At 36.7% G+C, this 24862-nt stretch overlaps 1 protein-coding gene across 2 annotated transcripts; it reads right to left on the bottom strand.

Annotated features, from left to right (window-relative positions):
• Positions 1-3835: 3835 nt before the first annotated feature.
• On the bottom strand, positions 3836-16023 carry LOC149088312 (uncharacterized). Of its 2 annotated transcripts, none has more exons than XM_089246793.1 (5): positions 15718-16023; positions 14435-14622; positions 12674-12816; positions 7863-8239; positions 3836-7146 (listed from the first exon to the last, which is right to left on the bottom strand). In XM_089246793.1, exons 1-5 carry the CDS (start codon positions 15826-15828, stop codon positions 7096-7098), a joined length of 870 nt encoding a protein of 289 aa, XP_089102919.1. In that variant the 5' UTR covers positions 15829-16023; the 3' UTR covers positions 3836-7095. The 2 variants fall into 2 exon arrangements, with proteins under 2 accessions (XP_089102919.1, XP_089102927.1); XM_089246801.1 differs by having other exon boundaries at positions 6968-7146; positions 15891-15968.
• Between the last annotated feature and the right edge of the window lie 8839 nt (positions 16024-24862).

Below are 24862 nucleotides of genomic sequence, written 5' to 3'. Positions count from 1 at the left end.
GGACCACACACACTTTGAGATTCTCAACATTCCATATACAAGTTTCTGTCCCGCGGACTGAAAAGGTGCAACCCTTGGCTATCACACCAGCTTTTGACTCGAACGACCTGGCTTTGATTCCAAAATCATTTAATGCGAAGAAAAATTTCACTTGAGTGAAACATAGAAAGGAAAAACAAATACAGGGTGGACGAGAGGTCCTATAAACACATTTTAGAAATTAATATCAAATCAACCAACTCGTATAAAAAGGTGCGGTTTGCACTAAAATACTCATTATGGCCTAGAATTTTTTTTCCTCTTTGATAATTACAAAAATTTCACTCACAGGTGGCGCTTTAAAACGAGAAACTTGACATAACACATAAAATGCAAGACAAAAAGTATATAAGTTTTTACGAAACACGAAGTGTCAAACATATCACATCTCAATGACAGTTTTTTAGTTCAGGCTACATTTAAATGGGTGAAAAGGTACTCATATTGAAATATAGTAGTTTTATGTATCGCAAACTGTCTTAACATTAATTATGCACCATTTGTGCTGCATTTTACGTGTCCAGTTTCTCATTTTTTTACGAGGTAGAATTCAATGGATTGAAAAATATTGAAGATTAAAAAAAAACACTTGGAATAAGCTTATCGTCATAATTAAGCAAATGCAGCCAAGTTTATTGGTTATATTTGTCAAGTTTTATAAAAGAACTTTTATAAAACTTTTATTTAATTCCGGCTTTACACTAAATTGACAAAAATTTGGGTATTCAAAATATGTACTTTGTAAACAGTTAAACAATTTTTCACTTGACACTCTTAAGCAAGCATATAATTATATGCAAATATAATTATATAAACATATATAATAAATATATACGGGGTGATTATAAAAAAAACTATCCCGACATATGGGCCCCTAACTATCATACCATTCACAGAAACTGAATGAAATTTTGGCATAAGGTATTTTGAGGTATGCGCTCAAGAATGATATGGAAAACAACAGTGTCACTAACAGTTACGGTTACAGTGAGAAAATTTCGAAAATATCAAATGGCAACACCAAGTTTTTTGTATTGGAATGCGATCTCCATACTGAAAAACACTAAATAGCGTTGGAATGGCACCTGAAGCACGAAAATCCCCGGAGCTAGGCCAGGAAAAAGTAAAAAGGACTTTGCCGTGCACCAGAGCATTAATGTTCGTTTCATTCGTCACACCGTTTCTTCGGCTGAGATCCCAGCCTGATTAGTCCTCCACAAGGTCATGTGGAAAATTTGTGAAACACAATAAAATGCTTTATATTATGCTGCTTCTCTGTCCTTATTGGTTGTCCTCACTTTTAGCCTATCTACCGCCGGTGATTTTCATGCTACAGTTGCCGTTGGAACGCTATTTAGGGTTTTTCACAATGGAGATCACATTCCAATACAAAAAACTTGGTGTTGCCATTTGATATTTTCGAAATTTTCTCACTGTAACCGTAACTGTTAGAGTGACACTGTTGTTTTCCATATCATTCTTGAGCGCATACGTCAAAATACCTTATACCAAAATTTCATTCAGTTTCTGTGAATGGTATGATAGTTAGGGGCCCATATGTCGGGATAGTTTTTTTATAATCACCCTGTATATATATAAACATATAGAAATAACATCCAACTATAATTCATTTGGCTGGAACTTTTCCAAAATGACAATGAGCAGCGATTTCTCAGCTAGATACAGTAGACGCCTGTTATAATGAAACCCCCCCCCCCCCCACTATCCTGTCAAAAACAGTTGTTCTATCAAAAGGAAAATGTATATTAAAGTCTCGTATGGAAAAATTTGGGACTTCTCCCACTGGCCATTATAATGGATGATCATTACAATGAGCGAAAACTGAATATTTCTTACTACATTTATGTGTGTGTCTTCCAAAAGGTCTCTTCAGTTGCAATTTCCCTTTTTTTTTTTATTGATTTTATTTAAAAGTCCCATGTGTTCTTCAGGATTCCAAAACCTCCTTTATCTGACATGAATGACAAATAGAATTACAAGTTATAACAATTTAAATGTCACAGCTTAACTGAAAATTTAAATGTTGCAGCCCAACCAAAATTCTAAATGTTTTTCCTAAAATGTAAAAAAAGCAGATTAAATCACTCACTCCCTCCCTCTCTCTCTCTATAGTTTGTTTCAGGTTAACTTTGCAGTGAAGAGAAAGGTAGAGAGTGTATTCCTTCGCTGCAAAATATAGTTCCCATACATCGGAGGTTTCTGATGATCATTTATATAGAATATTTCAAATTTTTTTTATGATTTCAAAAAAGATACTGAAAAAAATACCGTTTTGAACCAATGTATATTCGTTTAAAATTTTCAAATTAGAAAAAATATTGGCTACCATTATCAAAAATCCATGGCGAGCTCAAGAACGTTTTGGCGTGATTTCCAAGAAATTTTCCCAGCCAATATCACTGTCGTGCTTTTTTTTTTGGTTGCACAATTATATACATATATCATCATTTTGTTGAATTTTCCAATAGATTCAGTTTTTCATGTAGTTATAGGCCTACACACCCCAGACGAATATTCAATCAGGTTTTTTTATTCTCCCGAAAATAGCCTCCAACGAATTCAGATATCACTCATAGATTACAGGAAGTGTCCCTCTTTCAGGACAGCGCCGATACCGTTGTGAGAGGCTCTCTTTATGGGTGTAGGTTACAGTTCCAGGCGCCCCCCCCCCTTTTTTTTAAATTATCTATTTCTTGGCGCATTCGTAGGATAGGGGTGGTTTCTGAATTCTAATAGCCGATAGCAGAGGGTGTTAACATAAGTAATGTCTCTTTTGCACCCACACCAACACGCCATCTTCTCCCCCCACAGCAGAGGATGTTCTTCCAGATGCCCCCTTCAGTGTCTCTCCAGATAAATATAAATAAGCAAGAGAAAGAGACCCACAATGGTTTAGGCTTGCAGTGTAGTTTTTTCTTCTGTGACAGTTGCATCTTTCTTTTCACCAGAGATAGACACGCTAAAACGTTCTCCGTTCTTTTCGGCAATAATGCATAAAGCACGTTATTGAAAAGAAGAGGAATTTTGGATTGCAGATGACCTGATGGAACACATGTTGGAGCAACAACAATTAATAAGTAATAGAGAATCCGATATTTCTACAACTTCAAGTGAGGATTCCATAGAATGGGAATCCCTAAAAAATAACAAACTGTAATAACAAGTGGCATTGACGTATATGCGTTCGGTTGGGTGAGCGACGGAAATTTCGGCAAGAAAAGTGAGTACAAGAATTCTAAATTTTTCCTTATCATTTTTATTATTATTATTTGGAGCTAATCCCAAATTCAAACGTCAAAACCGGGTTAATAGGATTACCAAGATATTTTTCAATAAAAAAAAATGATTTTTTTTTTTCAAAAACCGCACTTTAATTTCTGAAAGTATCGACGATGGTTTTTTTCATTAGCTAATTGTTACTAACTGTCTGCAATTTTTTCTACAAAGCACATTACGTTATACGTAAAAAATATTTTTTTCTGCGAGATTGGTGAGAATCAGCCATACCTTGCCGAGGCCGCGCATCGATACATAGGTTAAGAGGATTTTGTTGTCATAGCTACGAGTGATGTGGTTACCTCGTAGCTTCCTCTTCACTGCAAAGTTAACCTGAAACGGACTATAGTAATAAATTGTTCATTAATTACCATGTGATCATTGTTAAATTTTTTGCTGAATCCCTCATATCTAAGAGAAATAATATAAAAATGTATGTGATTGAATGATATGCCAATACATGCTCTTGTCGAATCAAAGCAAATCGAGCAATATTTTTAAATGATGTTTTTTAATGAAATAAAAGCCATATGAAATATTCCATCACATGATGAAAAATTTACATAAAAACCAAAAATCATTGATTTTTCAAACAGAACAAACACTGTGAATATAGATAATTAACAAAAATGTGAATATATACATAATTAACAAAAATGTGAATATATACATAATTAACAAAAATAGAATTTTTCATATTATCACAGATATTCATATTCATTGTCATGATTTTATATTTCCCCAATATGGTGTGTGTATATATACATATATATACATACATTCACATATGTTGAGGATTTAAATGCATTGTGAAAGTTTTAATAGCATCCTAAAAACTTTTAACTGGTGATCATTAGGACTCAGATTTTTATGACCTAAAAATTTTGAAAATATGCAAGTACCTGAGACCTAAAAAACGTGAAAATATGATCTTAACATTCCAAAATATGACCTTATAATTTCCCCTTTATTTCATCTCTTCTTTTTCAGTTATTATTTCTTATCTTATTAAGTAAAAAAATAAACCACAAATTCATTAATTTACTTTTTAAATTAAAATTCTTTCACCAGATTCAAATGAAAATCATGCCTACCTTATGCTGAATAACTGTTCTTTGGTATGTTCCAGAATCATCCTGAATTTTATGAAATGCAGTTTTAAATGTTTAAAAAAACTGCTAGTCTTTAGTTTTTTCTAAGAAATATTTAAGGAACTACTTTGCAAAGTATTTTTTTAAACGATAAAAATTACCATATGGAGCCATAAGACCATATGGAGCATTATTTGAAGAAGGCTTGTCATAAAGCCGACTAGTTTTTGCAATCTTGTTGATTGTTTCTCAACATTGTTTCTCAAGCTGAATTCTCATGTTGCTGCACATCAAATCACTTTTGTGCTGGAACTTTTAACATGTTTAACAAAATAAAATACAATGCGAGAGATACCATGTCTTTTTTAAAAACCGAATAAAACTCTAGTCTTCCATCTTTGGGCACAATTTACTACCACTTTATCAGCTTTCAGATGTGAGTTGTGTCAAAAGTATGTATATGTTCTGATACCTGATAAATACCTAACTACCTGCGTGCATATCTAGTGTTGTGGATGAAGGCTATCATCTGAGCTGAAAATGTTCTCCCCAGTCCTGGAAAAAATTACATGAACTTTTACACTCAACTTTGAAGTGCCAGAATTAAATAAAAAGTCAAAGAAAATGGGGATCAACCACAAGCTTGAGATAGTGGCAAGTTCTAAGGGGAAAAATTTTTTTTTCTTCCAAAACATAATGCAAGACACATAGTTATAGAGCTTTGGAGTTTTACAGTGACAGTATAGGTGAAAAAACCAGATGTGCTCCTCCTGACAAAAATCCCTGTGTTTAGGTATAATTAAAATGCATTGAACACAAAGATTTTGAGCATCCGAATGAATAATATCTTTTGCAAGTACTTGCCGTGCCTTTCAGAAACATAGCAAAACGGGATCCTCCAAGAACAAAAAAAGTGGCTACTCAGATTGCAAAAGTTTTTCTTTCCCAAAAAAATTCATTGCAGGTGCATAATATCTCTCTTTGAAAAAAAAATGTCCACAGATTGAAATTTTCGTTAGATGAATTAGAATTAGAATTTTTGTACCAAAAAATTATCTATTTCTTGAAAATTGCTAAAATATGACGGATCGCTCAAAAATGCTTAGAATATGACCAATAGCTTGAAAATGCACAAAATGACTTGTCATAAAAAAATATAACATGTCACAAAAATCCGAGCCCTAGTGATCATAGAACTAATTATTGTAAGCATGTGCAATAGTTTTAACATGCGTAAGAAATTTGTTTTTTAAATTTAAGTTGGACTGTGCATGGGAAATATTTTGAGACCGCATATAGACAATAGAACTTTTTCTACTTCATACAGTTTTGGAAAAACTACACAACATTTATTTTCTGCACAACAAGAGCTTGAGAGTTGTGCTTATGGAAAAGGGCTGAAATTCATAGAAGTCAGTCTATTTTTAAAAATTCTATCAAGAAATAGTGATACACGTAAAATGAGTGACAACTTCTGTGTGTCAGAACTGTAAGGCCAAATCCGATGACGTTGGTTGGAAATAGACTCTAGAACATTTACATAAGTAAAATACCAGCCACAACGTGGCTTATAGTTTTCAAATTCATTCATTAAAAAAGTCAAATGTGGTTGGGAATTTTAGGTTTTCATACTTTTAAGAGCATTTTTTTCCAACCCCAGTTATAATTAAATTGTATTGCATATATAATATGTGTCAAATGTATCACACAGGCTATGTTAGTCAGTTCTATAATTCACACAATCATATTTGGTAGCTGCTTTTATTCATGTATAGTGAAGTCTGGATAATTCAAGGTGAATGGAGCAGAGACCACCTTGGATTGCTTAAAACTTGGATTATCCAAAAAGCAATAGGAAACAACTTTCTGCGTCTGGGAGGGGGTTCCTACTCCTACCCATTTTGCCATTTTTTCATTTAATTCCATGGTTTAATTTATTGCACAATTGCCAACCTATACACTCTGGTTAGGACAAGCTGACAGGGAGCCCAGATATTATAATTTTTTTTGCACTGTAAATTTTACTGTAGGGCCTGGGGATCTATCAGAAACCCCAGGCTAGGGATGAAGACCTTTTTTCCACCTGAAATTACATTTGCAAGAAAAATGGAGCAAAATGAAACAGCTCGTACTTAGCAGAAAACAGGGAGGTTTTCAAAAGGAATTTTGAAAAATTCCAGCACCTTCAAACTATTCGTAATCTTAAAGTTTAAAGACTCCGATTATTGAAACTACTGTATTAAGAGATGGTATGTTTTCGGCCCGAAATATACTGAGAAAATGAATTTTCTGGATGCTATGCCGAAACTAAATTTGGAAAGAGAAGTGATTCGTCTACTCCCCTGGTAGTTACGGAGGCTGCTATGTCTCAACTCAGTGCTTCACGCTACTAATGTGTGTTATAAGGAATTGAAAAGTGTGTCTCTGGTGTATTGGTAAATTGGTTGGGAACCCGGTTCAATTCCCGGAGGAGACAAATAACTTTTCTTTTCAAATATTAGTTTCGGCATAACATCCAGAAAATTCAATTTCTCAGTATACATTTACTGTATTATTCACAAAACACTTAAGAAATGCACTATACATGCCCTGAGGGGAACTTCATGCAGTCATAGCCAGGTTTGTTTTTTCATTACCCAATCACTAATGTCTTCAGAACATGAATGTTTTACGACACTTTTCGTCTTTTCAAAGATACTTTGATGTTTGGTACAGATAGCTGGAAAAAATAAAAAAACGTTGTTGTTAATGAAAATAATTACTTTTTCTTCCATCAAAAAAAGAAATACCAAACAATAAAAATAGAAAATTCTCATGCCTTCTACTCTATTTAACACAGATTTAGGATGATGGAAATGCTTCTATTTTTACCAATGATGATTATGTGCATGTCCATTCATAGACACTAATAATGCTCACCTGTGAAAATACTTCAAATACGTTTTAAAATTTTAAGTACTTCACAAAGTTTTCTTATGCTCACTTTTCCAAAATACACTCAGTTTGGTCTGAACGATGATTTAAGACAATTTATATCAAAATAAAAAGAATCATTGCCTACAGAGCACTAGCTGTATAGAAAGAACAGTGTATGGTATTTACAAGATTTGAATTCACAGTAATTTTTTTTAGAGTGATTTCCACAATTGTTACCTTTTTCTCCATACTAGCCTAGCTAACTGTGTAGCAGACGTTGATTGATAAATATTATAGTGAAACATACAGTGATTCAAAGATACTCTCCCATTATAACAATACTACTCGGAGCCCTTTTTTTTATCTTGGCAAACTCCTGTTTAGTGTTAAATATTTTCTTTAGTTTAATTAAATTTTTGAAATAAGGCGTGCTGAAGAAAAAATCAAAACGCACCAATTTGGTGTCAAAAATATGTGGTATGGTTATAATAGAAGAGTACCAATTCAAGAAGCTCTTACCTTCTGAACCTCCATGTTCACGCTAGGTAACCCATTCAATTCAGTTTGTTTTTCATGAACAAGATTTGTAGAACCATGTTTGTGACTTTGAACGTTTGTCTTTTGCATGACTTGTCTGGGGACAAATGGCTTGGCTGGCTCTTTCTTTGGCTCCGAGGGAGAACTATCACAATTATTTGAACTTGGAGTGCTCTGAGGGTAAACAGTGTATTCTTTCCCAGCCCATATGTATGTAACTGGTATATAGGAGTTCACAGGTGGAATACTGTTATTACCAATACAGATTCTGACATTTGATGCTGATTGCATAATAGTTGTTTCTGGGTTTGCATTTCTGGAACTATCGAGCACATTTCCATTCCTCGAAGAACCATTTCCTGTAAAGAAAAAAAGTGGAAAATGGTGTTTCATAAAACATACAAAATTAGCAATGAAAAAAATCTGTTAAAACTGATAACATCAACATTGAAGGAAGTTATAATAAACCTATTACAATCAACACTTGTTTTTACAACCCGTACTGACTCAAACAATTAGTCAATAAATGAAAGATAATTAATAAAGATGTCGCACTACTGTCATTTTCTGCATATGAGGACTAATTAGACCAGAAACTATAATTTATTGCCAATTTTGAATAACAGCGTTCACTATTTAGTTTTTTTACTCAGAGAGGTTGGTGTGCCAACCCCTCGGTGTGGGACTACCTGCAGTACAATCATTTTCTGTGGTCGTTTCTGTTGTACTTTTGCATCAGGAAAGTTTGACACAAAAAATATTTTTTGAAATCCTTTTCTGAGAAAAAAAATTTAGAAAATCAGTTCAAATCTTAAGTAAAATTTTAAGCCAGTTAAAAGGTTAACAAAAGTCGAGTTCATAACAAAAATTTTTATAGGGTGTCATTCAACAGGATTTACAATGAAAGTAGAGTAGTTAGCTATAAAAAAATGATTATATAAGGTGGAAGAGAAATCCTGAACACCAATTAATAAAAAAAATCAAACAATTGACATGAAAGGATGTGGTCTGCAATAAAATGCATTTCTTAAGAATTTTTTTTTAAATTAAAAAGATTGTTTGAAATTTCACTCACAGATGGCACTGCATCGCAAAAAGCTTGAGCTAAAATGTGATACAAACAACGCATCATTAATGTTTATTATGATCTGTGTTACATAAAACTACCACATTTAAATATGAGCACCCTTTAACTTGTTTAGATTAGGCGTCTTCAACCCATGGCTCGCCAAAACATTTCAATCATTCAAAAATAGGGTAAAATGTAGATTTCGGCAAAAAAAGCCACCCAGCTTCATATAGACTTATAACAAGGACAGGCTGATCAGTGTACAGTATTTAGCTTCTTAATGAGGCCTTTAACGCAAAAGAAACCACACCATACACTTTTTCACTATAAATAACTTAGAGTACATACCATTCTCCTCGAGTGGGAGAAAGCAGAAATGAACGGAATTTCCATGGTATCGTATTTCTTGGGTTCATGGTTGGGAAAGGAGCGGATGGATGTATGCATCTTGATTGGTTGGAAGAAGGATTTGTACAATACTGGTACAGTTAGTTTACTTGTGTTTTTGGTCTTAGAAGCCTTTTAGTCTTTAAATGAGTGCATGATGGCAAACCGTGGTAGAAAAAAAAAGTTGAAGAAAAAGTGAGATTTTTTTCAAGAGAAGTGGTCATCCCTTTATTTTTTCATCGAACACAAGGCTAAAGCAGTTTGTCTCATTTGCAATGAGAGCATAGCCATGATGAAAGAATACAATATTAAGAGACATTATGATACTAAGCATAGTGTGAAGTATTCTGGATTGGAGGGACTTTTTCGAAGTGAAAAAGTAAATGAACTGAAACAGAAGCTGAACTGTCATCGGTCATTATTCTTCGGAAGAAATGAAGTCTTAAAATTGTGTTCGTGTAAGTTATATAATAGCATTAAAAAATTGTGAAACATGAGAAGCCCTTCGTTGATGGAGAATTCGTTGAAGAATGTCTTCATTCGGCCGAACATTAGTTCGTCTGGTGTGACAGTAGCAAGACGCATGGATGATCTGTCAGCAGATGTATTCAAGACCTTCAAATCCAAATGTGAGGAATTTTTGTTTTACTCAGTAGCTATGGATGAATCGACGGATGCAACACAAGCAGCCATTTTCATTCGTGGTATTGACAAAAACTTCAAAATTGTTGAGGAGTTACCAAGTGTTGTTGCACTTAAGGATACCACACAAAGTTTTGACTTATATTCAAGTTTGGCAGGAACATTGGCCAAATGTGAGTTGGACTTAGGCAACCTATCTGCCATAACTACAAATGGTGTTTCCTCTATGACTGGTCAGAAGACAGGGTTAATCACATTGATAAAGTAGATGCTGAAAAATACAGAAATACAAAGATGATGGCTTTCCACTGCATCATACACCAGGAAAACTTGTGCAAAAAGTTTTGCTCCAACTTTGAACATGTAATGTCTGTTGTAGTAAAAGTGGTTAACTTCATTCAATCCAAAGGACTTAACCATAAACAGTTCCAAAAACTCTTAGAGGATTTGGAAGCTGAGCATGGCGACGTTATTTATTACACAGAAGTACACTGTCTGAGATGGGAAAAGATGCCTCAGCGCCCGTTTTCCTTGAAGGAGGAAGTTGATGAATTCATGGAAATCCAAAGGAAAACTTTGGATTGGAGAGTTTCAAGATAAAAAGTGGGTGAGAGATTTTGCATTTCTTGTCTATCACTGGTCATCTGAATGATCTAAACTACCGCTTACTGGGAAAAGACCTACTTGTCCATAATCTTTATGACAATGTGAAAGCATTCGAAACTAAATTAGTCCTCTGGGAACGTCAATTGCAAAACAAAAACTGCATACATTTTCCTAAATTATTGGAGTTGGTAAATAGATCTACAACTAGGAAACCAGACGATTATGTACAGTGCATTTCAAATCTGAGAATGGAATTCAGAAGCAGATTTTTCCGACTTCAGCGACACCAAAATTTCTATGAAAATGTTTTCCTCACCATTCTGTCGATATCGAAAGTGTTCCACCAGAGCTACAATTAGAATTTGCAGATTTGCAAATGTGATTCTGCAGTTAAATGCAAGTGTTTTGAAATTAATTCATTAATTGATTTTTATTCTAAGTATGTGTCCGAAGAAAACTATCCAGAAATATGCAAACATGTATTGTTCATGTTTTCTATATTTGGCAGCACTTACATGTGAACAGTTGTTTAATCAAATGAAGAATACAAATCAAAAACTAGAACACGTCTGAGTGATCTGCATTTGGAGAATATTTAACAACACAAATTTTACCTAACATTGAAGCTTTATTCAAGCAAAAACAATGTCAAGTTTCGCATTAATTTAGAAATTACATCCACTTGCATTCGTAATGTAAGTAACCAGACTTTTTTTACTTGGTATGTAATTAATTCAACATACATGTATAAACAAAAATCACCCATTTTCATTCTTTTTCATACAATATAAAAAATACCTAAAATAATTGTTTTTACTCCAATTCAGTTTAATTTTTTAAAATGAAAATGCTACATAAATCGTCTTTGGAATCATAAAATATGTAGTAGGTGTCACATTTTAATTTGTCGTATCTGAGCGTACATAGGATCAACCTTTGGCAACGGGGGTGGGACACACTGAGATTGATTGAAGGCACAAGAAATCTCAGAAAAATTTAAATTTACTAACTTTCAAAAGCATTTTCAAGTAACAGAAATGTATTAATATAGCAAAAAAGGCATTTTTTGATATACAATTTGAAATGCTTTTTTAAATCATTCAAAATTAATATTTATTAAAATTAATTGAATGTTAAAATTTTTTTAAATATCTTGAAATATATTTAGTTTGTGATCGTCTTTTGGGGGGGCACCCCCTATGCCATTAATGAGTGACCCGCAGAACGCAACAAATTTTTTATGTGGCCCTCGAGCATAAACGTTGAAGACCCTTTAGTTTAGATGTAGTCTGAGCTAAAAAGGGTGATATTAAAATATGGCAGTTTTGTGAAACACAAATCGTAATAAAGACTAATTATGCACAGCTTGTGTCACATTTTGTGTGATGTCCAGTTTGCTGCGATGAAGTGCCGTTCTGTGAGTGAAAATTTGAACTATTGTTATTATTTATTTTTAAAGAATGCTTTGAAAGTATTTTGGTGCAAACCAAATCTTTTTATGTCAATCGGTTGATTTTGTAATAATTTTTTAATGTGTCCAGGACTTTTTGCCTACCCCGTAATGGCTCGGGGATCCATGATGTTCTTAAGTCAGCCACCTCATTGGGCAATTTGCCTGTTGTGGCGTTGTATTTGTATTGTATTGTATATCAAATAAAAAACAGCTTTCAACATAGGTCGAATTGAAAAAGCTGTGTACTACGTATACACTCTATTAATCATAATTTTTTTTTTTCCTGGGGAGCGACATGAGTCATGTGGAACACATCCATGTTTACGAAAAGTAACAACAATAGATATCAATCACTCGCTTGGAAACTTAAAACTTATGCAAAAGGATGGTTATTTTTATTGTACATTATTATGTTTGTAACTGTTTATTATAAGCATCATTCATTATAATAGAGTCTGTTATAATGAAGTTCTATTGTATGCATGTTTTGGATTGCGAGCACATTCACAGAACAAATAATGCTTGTAAACTGAAGTTCAACTGTAATTGAATTTATGCAAGATGGAAAACATACTTAAAATAATAGGTTACAATTTTACTGAAAACCAGTGAAGAAAGAAAAAAAATGGAACTGACCATTTCTGAGTTGTGTGCTGACATACTTCCGCCTTTCTTGGAGTTTTTGGCTCGTGTCTTGAACACTTTCATATTCTGGAGCATAGCATATGTGCAAAACTCCACCAAGAAAGGGTTTATCATCGAGATGCTTCTTTGCTGTCCTGAGATGAAATAACACTATCATTAAAAACCTTGTCATTTATTATGTATTCATATTGAGAAACACTATGTGTATACAATAGGACCCAGATTATCTGAGCTAATGTGGACCAGATCCAACAAGGATAGGCTAATCAAAACATATGACAAGATTTAAGGAATTAAATGAAGTAATGAAAGCATAAATCATGGATTTTTAACCTATGGGTCATAACCCAAACTTGGGTTGTAGGGGCTTCTGAGATGGATCATTCAAATCCACTTACAGCCCGGGAATCCCGAGCCATGGTTCCCAGCCCAAACATTCTGGGTCTTTTGAGAAAGGTGACAAAAATCTACTTACAGCCAGGAACTCTTGAGGTACAGGCCATGACTAAAACTTGGTTTATGAAGACTTCACGAGAAAGATTGATCATACAAATCCACTTAGAGTCAGGGTTCTTAAGCTACGGGTCATGACCAAAACTTGATTTGCGGGGCTTCCTAGATTGGCCGTACAAATCCACTAACAGCCTAAATGGTAACTGATGAACGCTATTTGAGTAAAATTGGTATGTTCAGCTTACTAGACAATTGAATGGCATCACGTTCAAAGAACAGCTAGCTTCAGTTAACCCTAGATAACTAAACACTTGTCTAATAGACTACCAACTATGATTAGTTATCAAGTAACACTGATTTAAGTTTAGTTATAGGATTAACACATTTGGCAGCTTTGTAGCCAATGGAACTGCACAACACACACAGAATATAAGCCCAACCCAAGTGAGGCAACCCCCTCCACTTAAAGCCACAGATTTCTGAGCTATGGGTCATGACCCAAACTTAATTTGCAGGGGCTTCCGAGATTAACAGTGGATTAATAAATGCACTTACTGCATCACTAGTTTCACCGATTTCGAAAAACAAATAGTCCCATGAGTAATGAAACTGATCTTGTTTTAATTTTGAGTCACAGCTGAAAAAAAAGGTTAAGCACTCCTGCCATAAATGGTGAAAACTATGTTTATGCAAAACTTATTTCTAACTGTATAATGCTCATGGAAAAAGTGGTTATACTCTTATGAGTTTACAATATTTTTAAGATGACTTTACATACTGCTAAACAATACATGCATCTCGTCTATAATCCTATGCAAATCTTTTAATGAATTGGTGCACATTGGAATGTGCGTGTAGGCATTATGAACCTAATGCAAAGTTTGTTTCTGGGTAATGCTTGCTATGTGTAGTACCACTTCCATCAATTTTTCTAGCTATGAGTGAAGTGTAATGATTGAATAATTGCATTGTCATGAGCCTGCTGCTCTCTGTGGTGGGACTTTTCAACGGAGAGATCAGCTCGCATCTGTGTTTTGAAGTTGGGAACCACAGAAAAACAAATTCAGCTAACCAAAAATTATTTTTAGAATGTCTTCTGTCATTCGTAGTAGTAATTAAATGTTTCATGGAACACTAACATTATGGTGATCCATGTCTAAGATGTCTGTTTTGTCTCAAGTATTACAAGCCTACCTGACTCATCACAATGGTTCAGGTGGAAAACATCACCCCCCCCCCCCCAATAAAATAACGTGCCTTATAACACATAACAATATTTATTCTCAATAGCAAACCAACCTTGCTGCAGGAAACCAATGATATTTCACAAGGTATGCTTCTGTGAAGTCTTCACACGCATATTCATCAAGACGATGGAGTTCCATCTCCCCATACTGTTCACACAAGTATTTGAAGTCATTTTCAGCACCAACGGAAGGCACGCCTTGAACCAGCAAGCAGCATGACTCTTGACTGACAGTATATGCCTTTAGTAGAAAATAAAAATATAGTTAGATGATTTACTCAAATAATAACTAATAAAAGGTTATTACATCATATTTACTAAACCTGACCCTACTGGGCCCAATAGTTTTGAGCCCTCTGAAATGAGTCATCCACTTACAGTCCTGATATAAATATACTTATTACGTCACTGGTTTCACCAATTTAAAAAAAAACAGTTCCCATAGGAGTTGCCTCAGAGAAGTGTCAAGAACTCCCTTACTTTAGCACTTCTGTGGACTAGCCATAACTTTGAAACGGTGGTTCAGAAAGTAATAATACAGTAAAATTGAAAGGCTGCACATTGTTAGTAAAAGGCTCAATGGCAAGGATCCCTCAACCTTTATGAGAGTGGGCCACTTCATCGGTTGGAAAACATGTCATGCGCCACTTCAGTGATCTGTAAATGTGCCACAGATCACTCAAGTGATCTAGAGATATGCTGTGGGGCCCACCTCAAGTGCTTCCGAACTGTGCGGCAGGTCACTCAAGTGATATTGTAAATAAGCGCATCACACTTAAGTCATCTGCCAATGCGACACTTAAGTGCTCTGGGACTGTGCCGTGGGCGACTTGAGGCCTGTTTATATGCGTGTTAAGTGATTAAGTAGTTAACTAAATTTTAAGTAGTTAAGCACTTTAGAGTTTATTCCAACTTCAAGGACTGTTTACACGGGTTTAGTTGGTAAGTGGTTAAGTATAGAATAGAGTCTACTCTATTTTTCGATCAAAAAGTAGGCACGATGCGCACGCCTTGGTGGGCATGGTCTAGTATTACCCAATGAGTATTCATCATTTACGTTGGGACAGATTTTAGAGCACTCGCAACTTAAAATTTTGTTGATTACTATATCACTTGATGCGTGTAAACGGGCCTTCGGATCACGTGGAACTATATCACAGGCCTTCTTAAGTGATCTGTAGCAAAAGTGTGCCACTTAGTTCCATGTTTATAAAATTAGATTCGCGGGACATCAGTCGATTCCGAGGGGCACATTTGGCAAACTGGATTATACTGCATCTGTCCCACTTTATGGGCAGAAACAGCGAACCACCCTCCCACACTAAAATAACGTTACTTTGACAGCGGTGAGGCGTCTTCCCTCTCTGTATCTTGCTCTGGTTCCACTTATTTTCTGCTTGACATGATGAGGCCTCGGTTCAACCATTTTATACGAAAAATGAGCCATTACATATCATCATTTCATTCCTTAACTGCGATATCTCTGCAAGCTTTCAATAATATATTCACCGACGTCAATGGCTTCTCCGTAAAGACAACATACATTACACAAATTAAACTCGAGTTCACACACTAATGGCTGCCTGACCAAAAAGTAAACAATGTCGTCTGCTTTGGCTTTATACCCGCTTTTCTGGTGTAACAAAAACGACGTCACGTGATCGCCGCATTTTGCTAGAACTCCTTAATTCACTGAATGAAGGCGTCTTACATTTTGCTAATCTCGCTGAGCTATTATTAAGTAAGTAAGCAGTGGCTAAACTATATATTTATTCCTGCAAATTCTAAGACCTGACAAAGCAAAATAAGACTGTGATGACAAAGCACACAATATCGTCAGACAAAATTTTCGATTTTTAAAAAACCATATAGTACTTACGCTGCTATCTAGCGACAGATATAGGTACTAAAAATAACATCTGCTTTCTCATACAAACTAATAGATGGCAGCACTAGTTCCATATTATTTTTTTTTTTTTTAAATAAAAAAAAAATCGTGGAGCGGTTTTTTCATTGATACGAGATAAGCCGGTTTCTAATAAGCTGGTTTCCCTAAGACAGCGGTTCCCAACTGGGGCTCCGCGGCCACTCTAGGATAATAAAATAAATCAATAAATTTTATAAACGACCAAAAGAAAAAATAGACCTAAAGGGTAACGCCATATAAATAATATACTAAAAGTGAGTTAATAAGTTATACTCCTCGAGAGTTAAACAGGGCTCCGCCATAGAAATTATACACTGAAAAGGGCTCCGCGAGTGAGTAAAGGTTGAGAACCGCTGCCCTAGGAGATAGTTTCCCAAACTTTTCATTCCATCGCTCGCCTTCTTCAGAGATTTTTTCTTCTCATCGCCCCCTCAACTCAAGTGAACCCAGCATCCTATGGGGCCGTTCAAGTATTACGTAAATTTTTAGTTAGCAAATTTTTAGCCATTTTTTGACCCCCTTTTCAGCAAAATTTCGTCATCAGCTCTGCCCCTCTGAATCCTAACTCATATTTTCATAGAGGGTGGTTGATGACGTAAGCATTATCCAACCCCCCATCCCCCCTTGTCATCAAAAGTCAGCAAATTGGAAACCCCCTCCCCCACATCGATGATGACGTAATACTTGAACGGCCCCCTATATGTTATACCCGTAGGTTCTATCACCCACCATTGGGCGATATTGCCCACTTTGGGAAACACTGCCCTAGGAGCAGGTTTTCTGTGCCGCGGCGCAACGTGAATCACTCAGCGATCCTCTAAGCTGATGCGCCATGCTAGGAAAACACAAACGCGTAGCGTAATTAAATTTGGTATCGATGCCCTATCCCCGTGTATCTCGCGAGTATATGTATAATCGTGAAATATTATTTAATTTCAATTTATTTATTTAACGTGCCAGTAACAAAAAAAATTAGAAACGAATCGTACACCATGCATTTCGTAAGACTTTGATTTGCATATTTTCAGTGATTCGCTTTCGCACCGCCCCCATCGAAAAAAATCTGAACTAATTTTTTCGACCCAAAAAAAATGCTCATCATGAAAATACCTTTTTCCGCAAACCGCATTAAAGTATACCAATTCCTTTAATTTTTATGAACTTTTAAACTATTTAAGAATTTATGGGACGCCCTGTGCCTATATGCAACTATAATATACTTTCAATTATATATATATTCGCCATAAATACACTTAAAAACACCATATGAAGGTCCCTGTCCATCTGTTTCCTTCTGAGATAAAAGAGATAGATATAGCAACTTGAACTGCCTACGTGTGTGTGTGTGTTACATACTTTCACACGAGGATTTTTTATTAAAATTATTTTAAAAAATTTTGATGCCACAAAATATAGATAAATTTCGGTGATTTTTGAAAAAGTTGCATGTTGTTAAAGTTAGAATTCAATAAAAAATAACCATCAATTAAAATCCTAAAAGCTCGTGTTTAAGTGCCACGTTATGACGTTGTGCCACTTTTTTTTTAGGCTTTTCCTTGATATCTTCCCGTATGCTTTACCTAGGCAGCGGGGGATTTTACTAAAGGTAGCCTCACATCTCAGCTTTCGATTTCTGGTTTTAAAAAAAAATTATGATGACAAGGGAAGGACAGGGAATTTTTTTCGCGTGACCCACAGTCACCCCCCTGGGATGTGCCATCACTTTTTCTCGCCTGTCACACCCATTTTTATTGAATTCCGGTTTTTAACTTTACTTGGAACCCTTTGGAAAAATTATTTCTGCCCAAAATTAGGTCATTCTTGAATTTTTAAATAAAATCATCCGTGAAACCTGAAAAATCCGTTTATTGACATTTTCTTAAGTAAAGAAAGCATTTGTTTTTACTTTATTTTAGAACATTTTAATTCCCTGAAACATTAACAAAAATAAAGGAGGCAAAACTCAAAAACATAAGGCTCTTCTTAAAAAGTAACGCACAATGAATATAACATTAATTTCTTCGAATCCACGACAAAGTTTTTGTCCCCGATTCGGCACCTCGGATACCGAATTTCGTCATCTGGGTCAGGCCACGAGTAAAATTAGCCAACTTTCTTCGTGGTCCTTATACAAGCCTCCCCAATATCATCATAAATGGTGAGCATCTGTTTGTTTCTTATCCCACTAAGAGCCTCTTCAATTGAGTGTTTCATTTGAGTGATTGTGGTGGGGGGGGGGGGGTCGAGTAACCAGCTTCCGCACAAACTTGCGAACCATTGCTGGGACAATAACAAACCAGTGAAAAAAGGGCAAAAACCCTGAAAAAACAGGTGGCACAAAGTCACCACCCGAATCCCCATTTTTTTGTTTATATACGTGATGTCTCTGCCAAAATGCAGTATTTTTACAATTCGAATAGGTATTTCTTATCGTCAGTAACTTTTACATAGAAATATTAAATTACCTAGTGTCCACGAAACACACACTGTCTGGACCAGGAGAGGTTTACACGCGCTTGAAAAATTTCGTGTAAATCACAATAAAACCTAAACAGTTTTCTAGACAATAGAGAATAGATAGCAATAAATGCTGTCGTGAGTCACCTACAGCTCCTGAATCTAACAAAAAACTTAGTTTTGAGAAAAAAGTATTTTACTGAAAGGCATTATAACACGTGTGTGTAATGCCTGCCAGCCATTTGTATTAAAATATTTTAAGAATATTTTCAGTACAGGTAGAACCTTCCTTTTGTCCATACTTCACAATTTTATTCACTTAAATAATAAAATAAAGCTTAAAAATAATACTATAAAAAAACAACGCGCTATTCACGTACAGCGTTCACTGCATGAAAACAAAATGAGTCTAAATATGCGGGCGAAATGCCCGCAAATATGTGCTCGTGTGAAAAGGCATGCGGATGCGGACCCGCGTCCGCTCCGTGTGTAAGGGACCTTATATAATCATACAGAGTTGACCTCTGACCTTGACGCGCGAGGGAGGGCTCATTTTCCAAAGAGGGGAAACGGGGGGGGGGAAACTCGCTAAAATAGCACAAAAGACGCCAACGGAAAATGTCAACTTGCTCTTTTCCCTGCGATTTTTTTACCGAAAGAAGATAAATGGAATCGCCCATCGCGTGACATTTCATGACGTAGTCAGAGGCCAACTCAGCGTGGGTGTACAATATATGCATTAAACTCTGTAAAGCAGCATTGCACTGGGACCCTGCTACTACCTATCAAATAGAAACAAAACCATACTGAAATAAAATTTTTTCATGTTAAATTGAATGTTGGCAGTTACGCCTTAACCAGCGGCTCTCACACATCCCCCCACGGCTTCTTCGGCCATATGATCGTTTATACCCGGCTCGCCAGAATAGTCTAGAAAAGTAATTTCCTCACAACATTGAAGACAGGCACAAATCACTTCAACTCCTCGCGATGCACCCTTTGAGAACCACACCTTAAACTGTACCCTTTCCTTTAACTGTCAACAGGACCGTCTTAACCATTTTACGATCAAGAACGTAATAATGCGTTCAAACGCCAGTGGAATAAATTCAATCAAATCTATCTGTTTTTCTTCCTCTCCCCTCATCACCACAAAACTTTGTTGCAACCCTATGAAAAAAGTAGATCTTTTCATCTCCGTGATGAGGAGGGAAATCTATTCTAAAGGTGAAATAGGTTGTACTATATACATATACATTAAGAGGGGAAAGATAAAAAAAATAAATACACATAACATAGAGTATATAGTAAGGGGCCGTTCAAGTATTACGTAAGCAAATTTTTTGCCATTTTTGACCTCCCCCCCTCCCTTGTCAGCAAAAGTCAGCAAAACGCTGACCCTCTCCCCCTCCCTTGTCAGCAAAATTTCGTCATCAGCTTTGCCCCTCTGAATCCTGACTCATATTTTCATAAAGGGTGGTTGATGACGTAAGCATTATCCATACCCCCCCCCTCCCCCGTCATCAAAAGGCAGCAAATCGGAAACCCCTTTCCTCCCATCGATGATGACGTAATACTTGAACGGCCCCTAATATAATGTTTTCCTTTCATGTTTTTTTTTGTCTTACTTTCCCTTCCCCCCCCCCCACCTCCTTTTTCTAACATGACATTACGTTAGAACAAGGTTATCAAAACTTGTATCGTATTTATCACCGATTCGTCAAGCAGAGATCATCCGAATTTCTCGCCAATCGCTTGTGAGCGGAGCGTTAAAAGAGCACAGTAGCACCACTATCGTTATATCCGAGATAACGATGGTGGATTTGTTTGGCAACCGTGGGCTTCCTGGCGCGAAGTGATTTTTGAGGCCCTTCCACCTGGCTACCAAACGCATGCTTACTCTCGAAATTTTCAATCAGATCTCATTTTCCTGAAGCCCCGGGCCGTGCCTGGTTAGGCCCATGTGTTAAGGTTGCACTGATTCTCAGAGATGAAATATGAATGATAAAGTTTCTAGAAAAAGTGAAAAAAGGCCAAATATATCCATGCCGTAATACACATTTAAAAGTGCAGGAGCTTAATTTCAGAAATGTTTTCTTTGACTTTCTTTGGAAACGGATTTAACGAGCATTTTCGCTGGGAATGAACTCCTCGTTATAAGCGGGTCCGACGGCATTACACCATAATACAGCGCTAAAATAATTATCATCTATGTACGAAGACAAGCACTTTAAATTAGTTATTTGTTCAACGCTTAACGAATAGGCCTACTAATAGAGATGTTTAGTGATACAAAATGCTAAATCTCGAAGAAAGAGGATAAATAACCATTATACCCAATTCGTGCGCAGTTCTTGGTGAAAAATAAAACTTTTACACGAGACCGAAATACAAAATTTTAAATTTCATAAGTGCAATATGGGCGAAAAAGCGTTAATGTGTGTGGAATCGAGCGCAGATCCTGACGATGAGACCTCCCCTCCCAAGAACCGAATAATATCGGGAGGAAATTTGGCTGTCCTGTAAAATACGGGATGATCCAATGCACCAACACAATAAGTAGTTTCTCCGACACATTGGCCCGGATCTGTCTGACTCCACTCCATTCGCAGATGCAGATATTTGAGGCACCGACATAAAGAAAACATTTAGGGGGGCTGAAAATCCCATTCGTTCCGTATATACAGGACTCAAGCCTGTAAGCAGGAGGCGGAATGGTGCGTTCCATTGTATATTCTTGATTTTTTTGGAGGAACACCCAGTCCCTTCACAAAATTTATTAGGGCGCTCAAATGGCCTCAGCCCCAGATTCGGTTGCCTATATGCTTGCGACATTCGCAGCTGAAGATGTCTGCCTTCACTCAAACGTAGATCCAGAAGGTGTGATACGAACGACCAGCCTCCAACCCCTCCCAAAAGCCGAATAATATGCCAAAAATTTGTCCGCCTGGTAAAATACGGGACGATCCAACGAACTTACACAATTCGTTCCTTTCGACACGTCGTCCTGGATTCTCGTCTGAATGGAATTTTACCTTATTCTGTTCGAACTTCAAACAACTCCAAGGAGATTGTGGACGAGGCTTGTCACCCCCTAGCAGAAAGTGAAAATGTTCAATACAGGCTCGTTTTATGCTGAAACAATCCAAATGATAACCTAATAATTTGATAGTTTATAATTTGAAGTCTCATTATAGTTTGATTTTATAACATTTTATAAACTCTCATTATAGTTTGTTAAAGTCTCATTAAAAATATAATAAAATAAAAGCAATATATCAATGCATGATGTGCACATTTGAACCATAAAACTTATACCTCAAGTTCCATCTTCTTTTGAAGTAAAGGGATAGTATTCATGACAACATTTGGAAGAGAGGTGGAAACGCATAACGCAGAAAATAAGGCTAATTTATCGCTTCATGTCCAAAAAAATAAAAATAAAAATGTTAGGGGATTGCGATGAGTATAAGAAGTTGAGATGGCGTCGGATCTGTAAAATCAAAATCATGCCTACTCCCCAGCAAAGTGTAATATCTATCTGAACATAGACGGATGAGAGGTCTTCGAGACAAATTTCTTAGGACGCCTTCCAAACACTAGTAACAAAACCATAAATTAGGAGGAACTTCGGATAAAAATGTTCGGCCTTTCTTTCGCGAGTCCACTATTTTTATGACCTTGTTTGAGAAAATGAACCGAAAGATAACATCTGAAGGAGATTCCAAAATTTCCCAGAGTTCCGTGGGTCTTTTGCGGTCATAAAACAGCAGGCCCAAAAACAGTCAGAAATTACTACTAAATATGTCGCCTGTAAGCAACACAAATTTCGCCGCTCTTCTCCCATTGTGGTTCCGGTCAAATTATCTTGACCACTCATTTCAAATCTGTCGCAATGGGCGCTTAGTTCCCCCCCCCCCCCCTTGGGGTATTAAGTAGGTATACCTCTGCCTCTAAAGCCCCGTTTACATGGGAAATAAAATATCCCGAGAAGTTACCGTTAGCAGGGATTTTCGCCACAACCCATTTTCATGGCATTTAGTTTATGCCTGTATATTCCCCCGCCTTCTTTCTGGCAGTCGTCACTGATCACGTGGGATGAAAGGAAGTGATTTGTCAGGATGGCTTACAGGCTAACTGTAGTTTTCACGACGCAAACGATTAAATGGGAGAGAAGGTTGGAGTCACCCACCATTCCTGCGTGAAAAAGATGTTCTCTTAGAGGGATTTCCGTCCCATCTATTTTTCTATGCAAATGAAAAAATAAATGCCATTCAGGTAATAGTCACTAAAGCAACCCCAATCTTTCACATGTAAACGGGCTATAGCAAAGCCTCCTAGAAGTAGTATCTAGGAGGCTTTGGCCCTTTGGCTATAGTCACTTTTTTGCTAACTCACATGCTTGCAACTCTGTTGGGGCTCGGTCGATTGCGCCGAAAATGGGAGTGTTTCGACTTATAATGTATTCCCCCAACAGGTCGATTGCGCCCAGTCTGATTTTAATCCTTGTGGGTGAGGGAGGAGGGGGGGAAGTTACCAACTGCTGATTGGAGGTGTCACTGTCTATTATAGACATGATTAGTGCATATGAGCACAACGTAGTTTTTGCCATAAAAAAAAAGAAAAAGAAAGGTAGATAAAGATAAAAGTTATTACCACTGAGACTTTTCACAATTCTGTGGTGTTTGGTCAGAACATATCTCCAAATAATGGCTTTTGATCTAAAAGAAAGTCTTGCTAATTATAACTAATTAGAAGTGAGATAAATGCGCAAACACGCGCGTACAGCTAAACAACATGCTGATGTATGATATTTTTATTTGTGTGTATGCTTTATTTTTGATTTTTAAATCGCAATGAAAATGCTCATATCTCAAAAATGTGATTTTGGAGTCATCATATGTCCTGACCAAACACCACAGAATTAGCATCTTTATAATCCCCACTGAGGCCATATTCTTGAATTTTTCAGTACCATGCTTGGGTCAGATGAAACCGAAAACCAGTGATGCTACAGTGGGCCATATTATGTACAATAGGAGTATGAGGAATTGCCGACGCTTGCCATCCAAATAAAAACTAATCTGGCCTAACAATGATTTAGATAAAGGGTTTACCTGCAGTTCTTAGAAATCGTGGGTGAGCGCAATCAACCTGTTGTTTGGAAATTGGGGTGAGCGCAATCGACCTATACCCAATCCGTTGGTCACTCACATGCTTGCAAACTTTTTTGGTCACTCTTTTCGTCACTCACTGACCTAGTCCCTCACTCTCTAGCTCACTCTTTCGTTCACTCATTGATCTGGTTGGTCCCTTACTCTCTATAGTTCTTCACTCTATCTTCACTCACTCACTCACTCACTCACTCACTCACTCACTCACTCACTCACTCACTCACTCACTCACTCACTCACTCACTCACTCACGTGTTCCCCCTCCCCATAAACGATCAATTTTTTTGGTCGCTTACTAACCGGTCCCTTGCTCCCTAGGCTACTCTATTTGTCACTCTCGTGCTTTCAGACTCTCTAGGTAGACGTAGTCCCTTTCTAGGCGCAGGCGGATTTTTGGTTCTACCGCCTGTAGGATAGACAAATTTCGCCGCCATTCTTCCATTCTACTAATTTTCTTGACCACTCATTCCTCAAATTTGCGGCCATGGGCTGTAAAATTGCCACCTCCTTCCCTGTAAATATGCCTCCTTCATCAGACGCCCCCCCCCCCCCCCGCCGCAATAGATAATTGTCAGCTTAGGACAAAAGTGTAAAAAGTTGGAGGCCAGAAGAGAAGGATGGAATGAACACGTATTGATGATAAAATACCTGTTTATATACCATAATACAAAAATGAAACCTCATTTCATTTTTTTCGAGCGTTCCTTGTTCACTAACACGAGGGTTTCCAACGAATGAACCGGGGTGCGCAACCTCCGGCCGGGGGCCAAATACTGCCTGCCAATGGGTTCCACCCCGGCAAAAAATATTCCGGTAAAGTATCAATGTACACGATAAATGCTTGGGCTGGCCATATTCCTTCATAAAAAAATACAGGAAATATATCAGGATCCATAAGGGATATCGATAATTTTTACTAAAAA

Source organism: Pholcus phalangioides, unplaced genomic scaffold (genome assembly GCF_987345545.1).
Source record: "Pholcus phalangioides strain wild (caught in Gottingen) unplaced genomic scaffold, Ppha-v1.0 ptg000003l_1, whole genome shotgun sequence".
Taxonomy (NCBI): domain Eukaryota; kingdom Metazoa; phylum Arthropoda; class Arachnida; order Araneae; family Pholcidae; genus Pholcus; species Pholcus phalangioides.
This window is presented reverse-complemented; position numbering and strand designations above follow the sequence as displayed.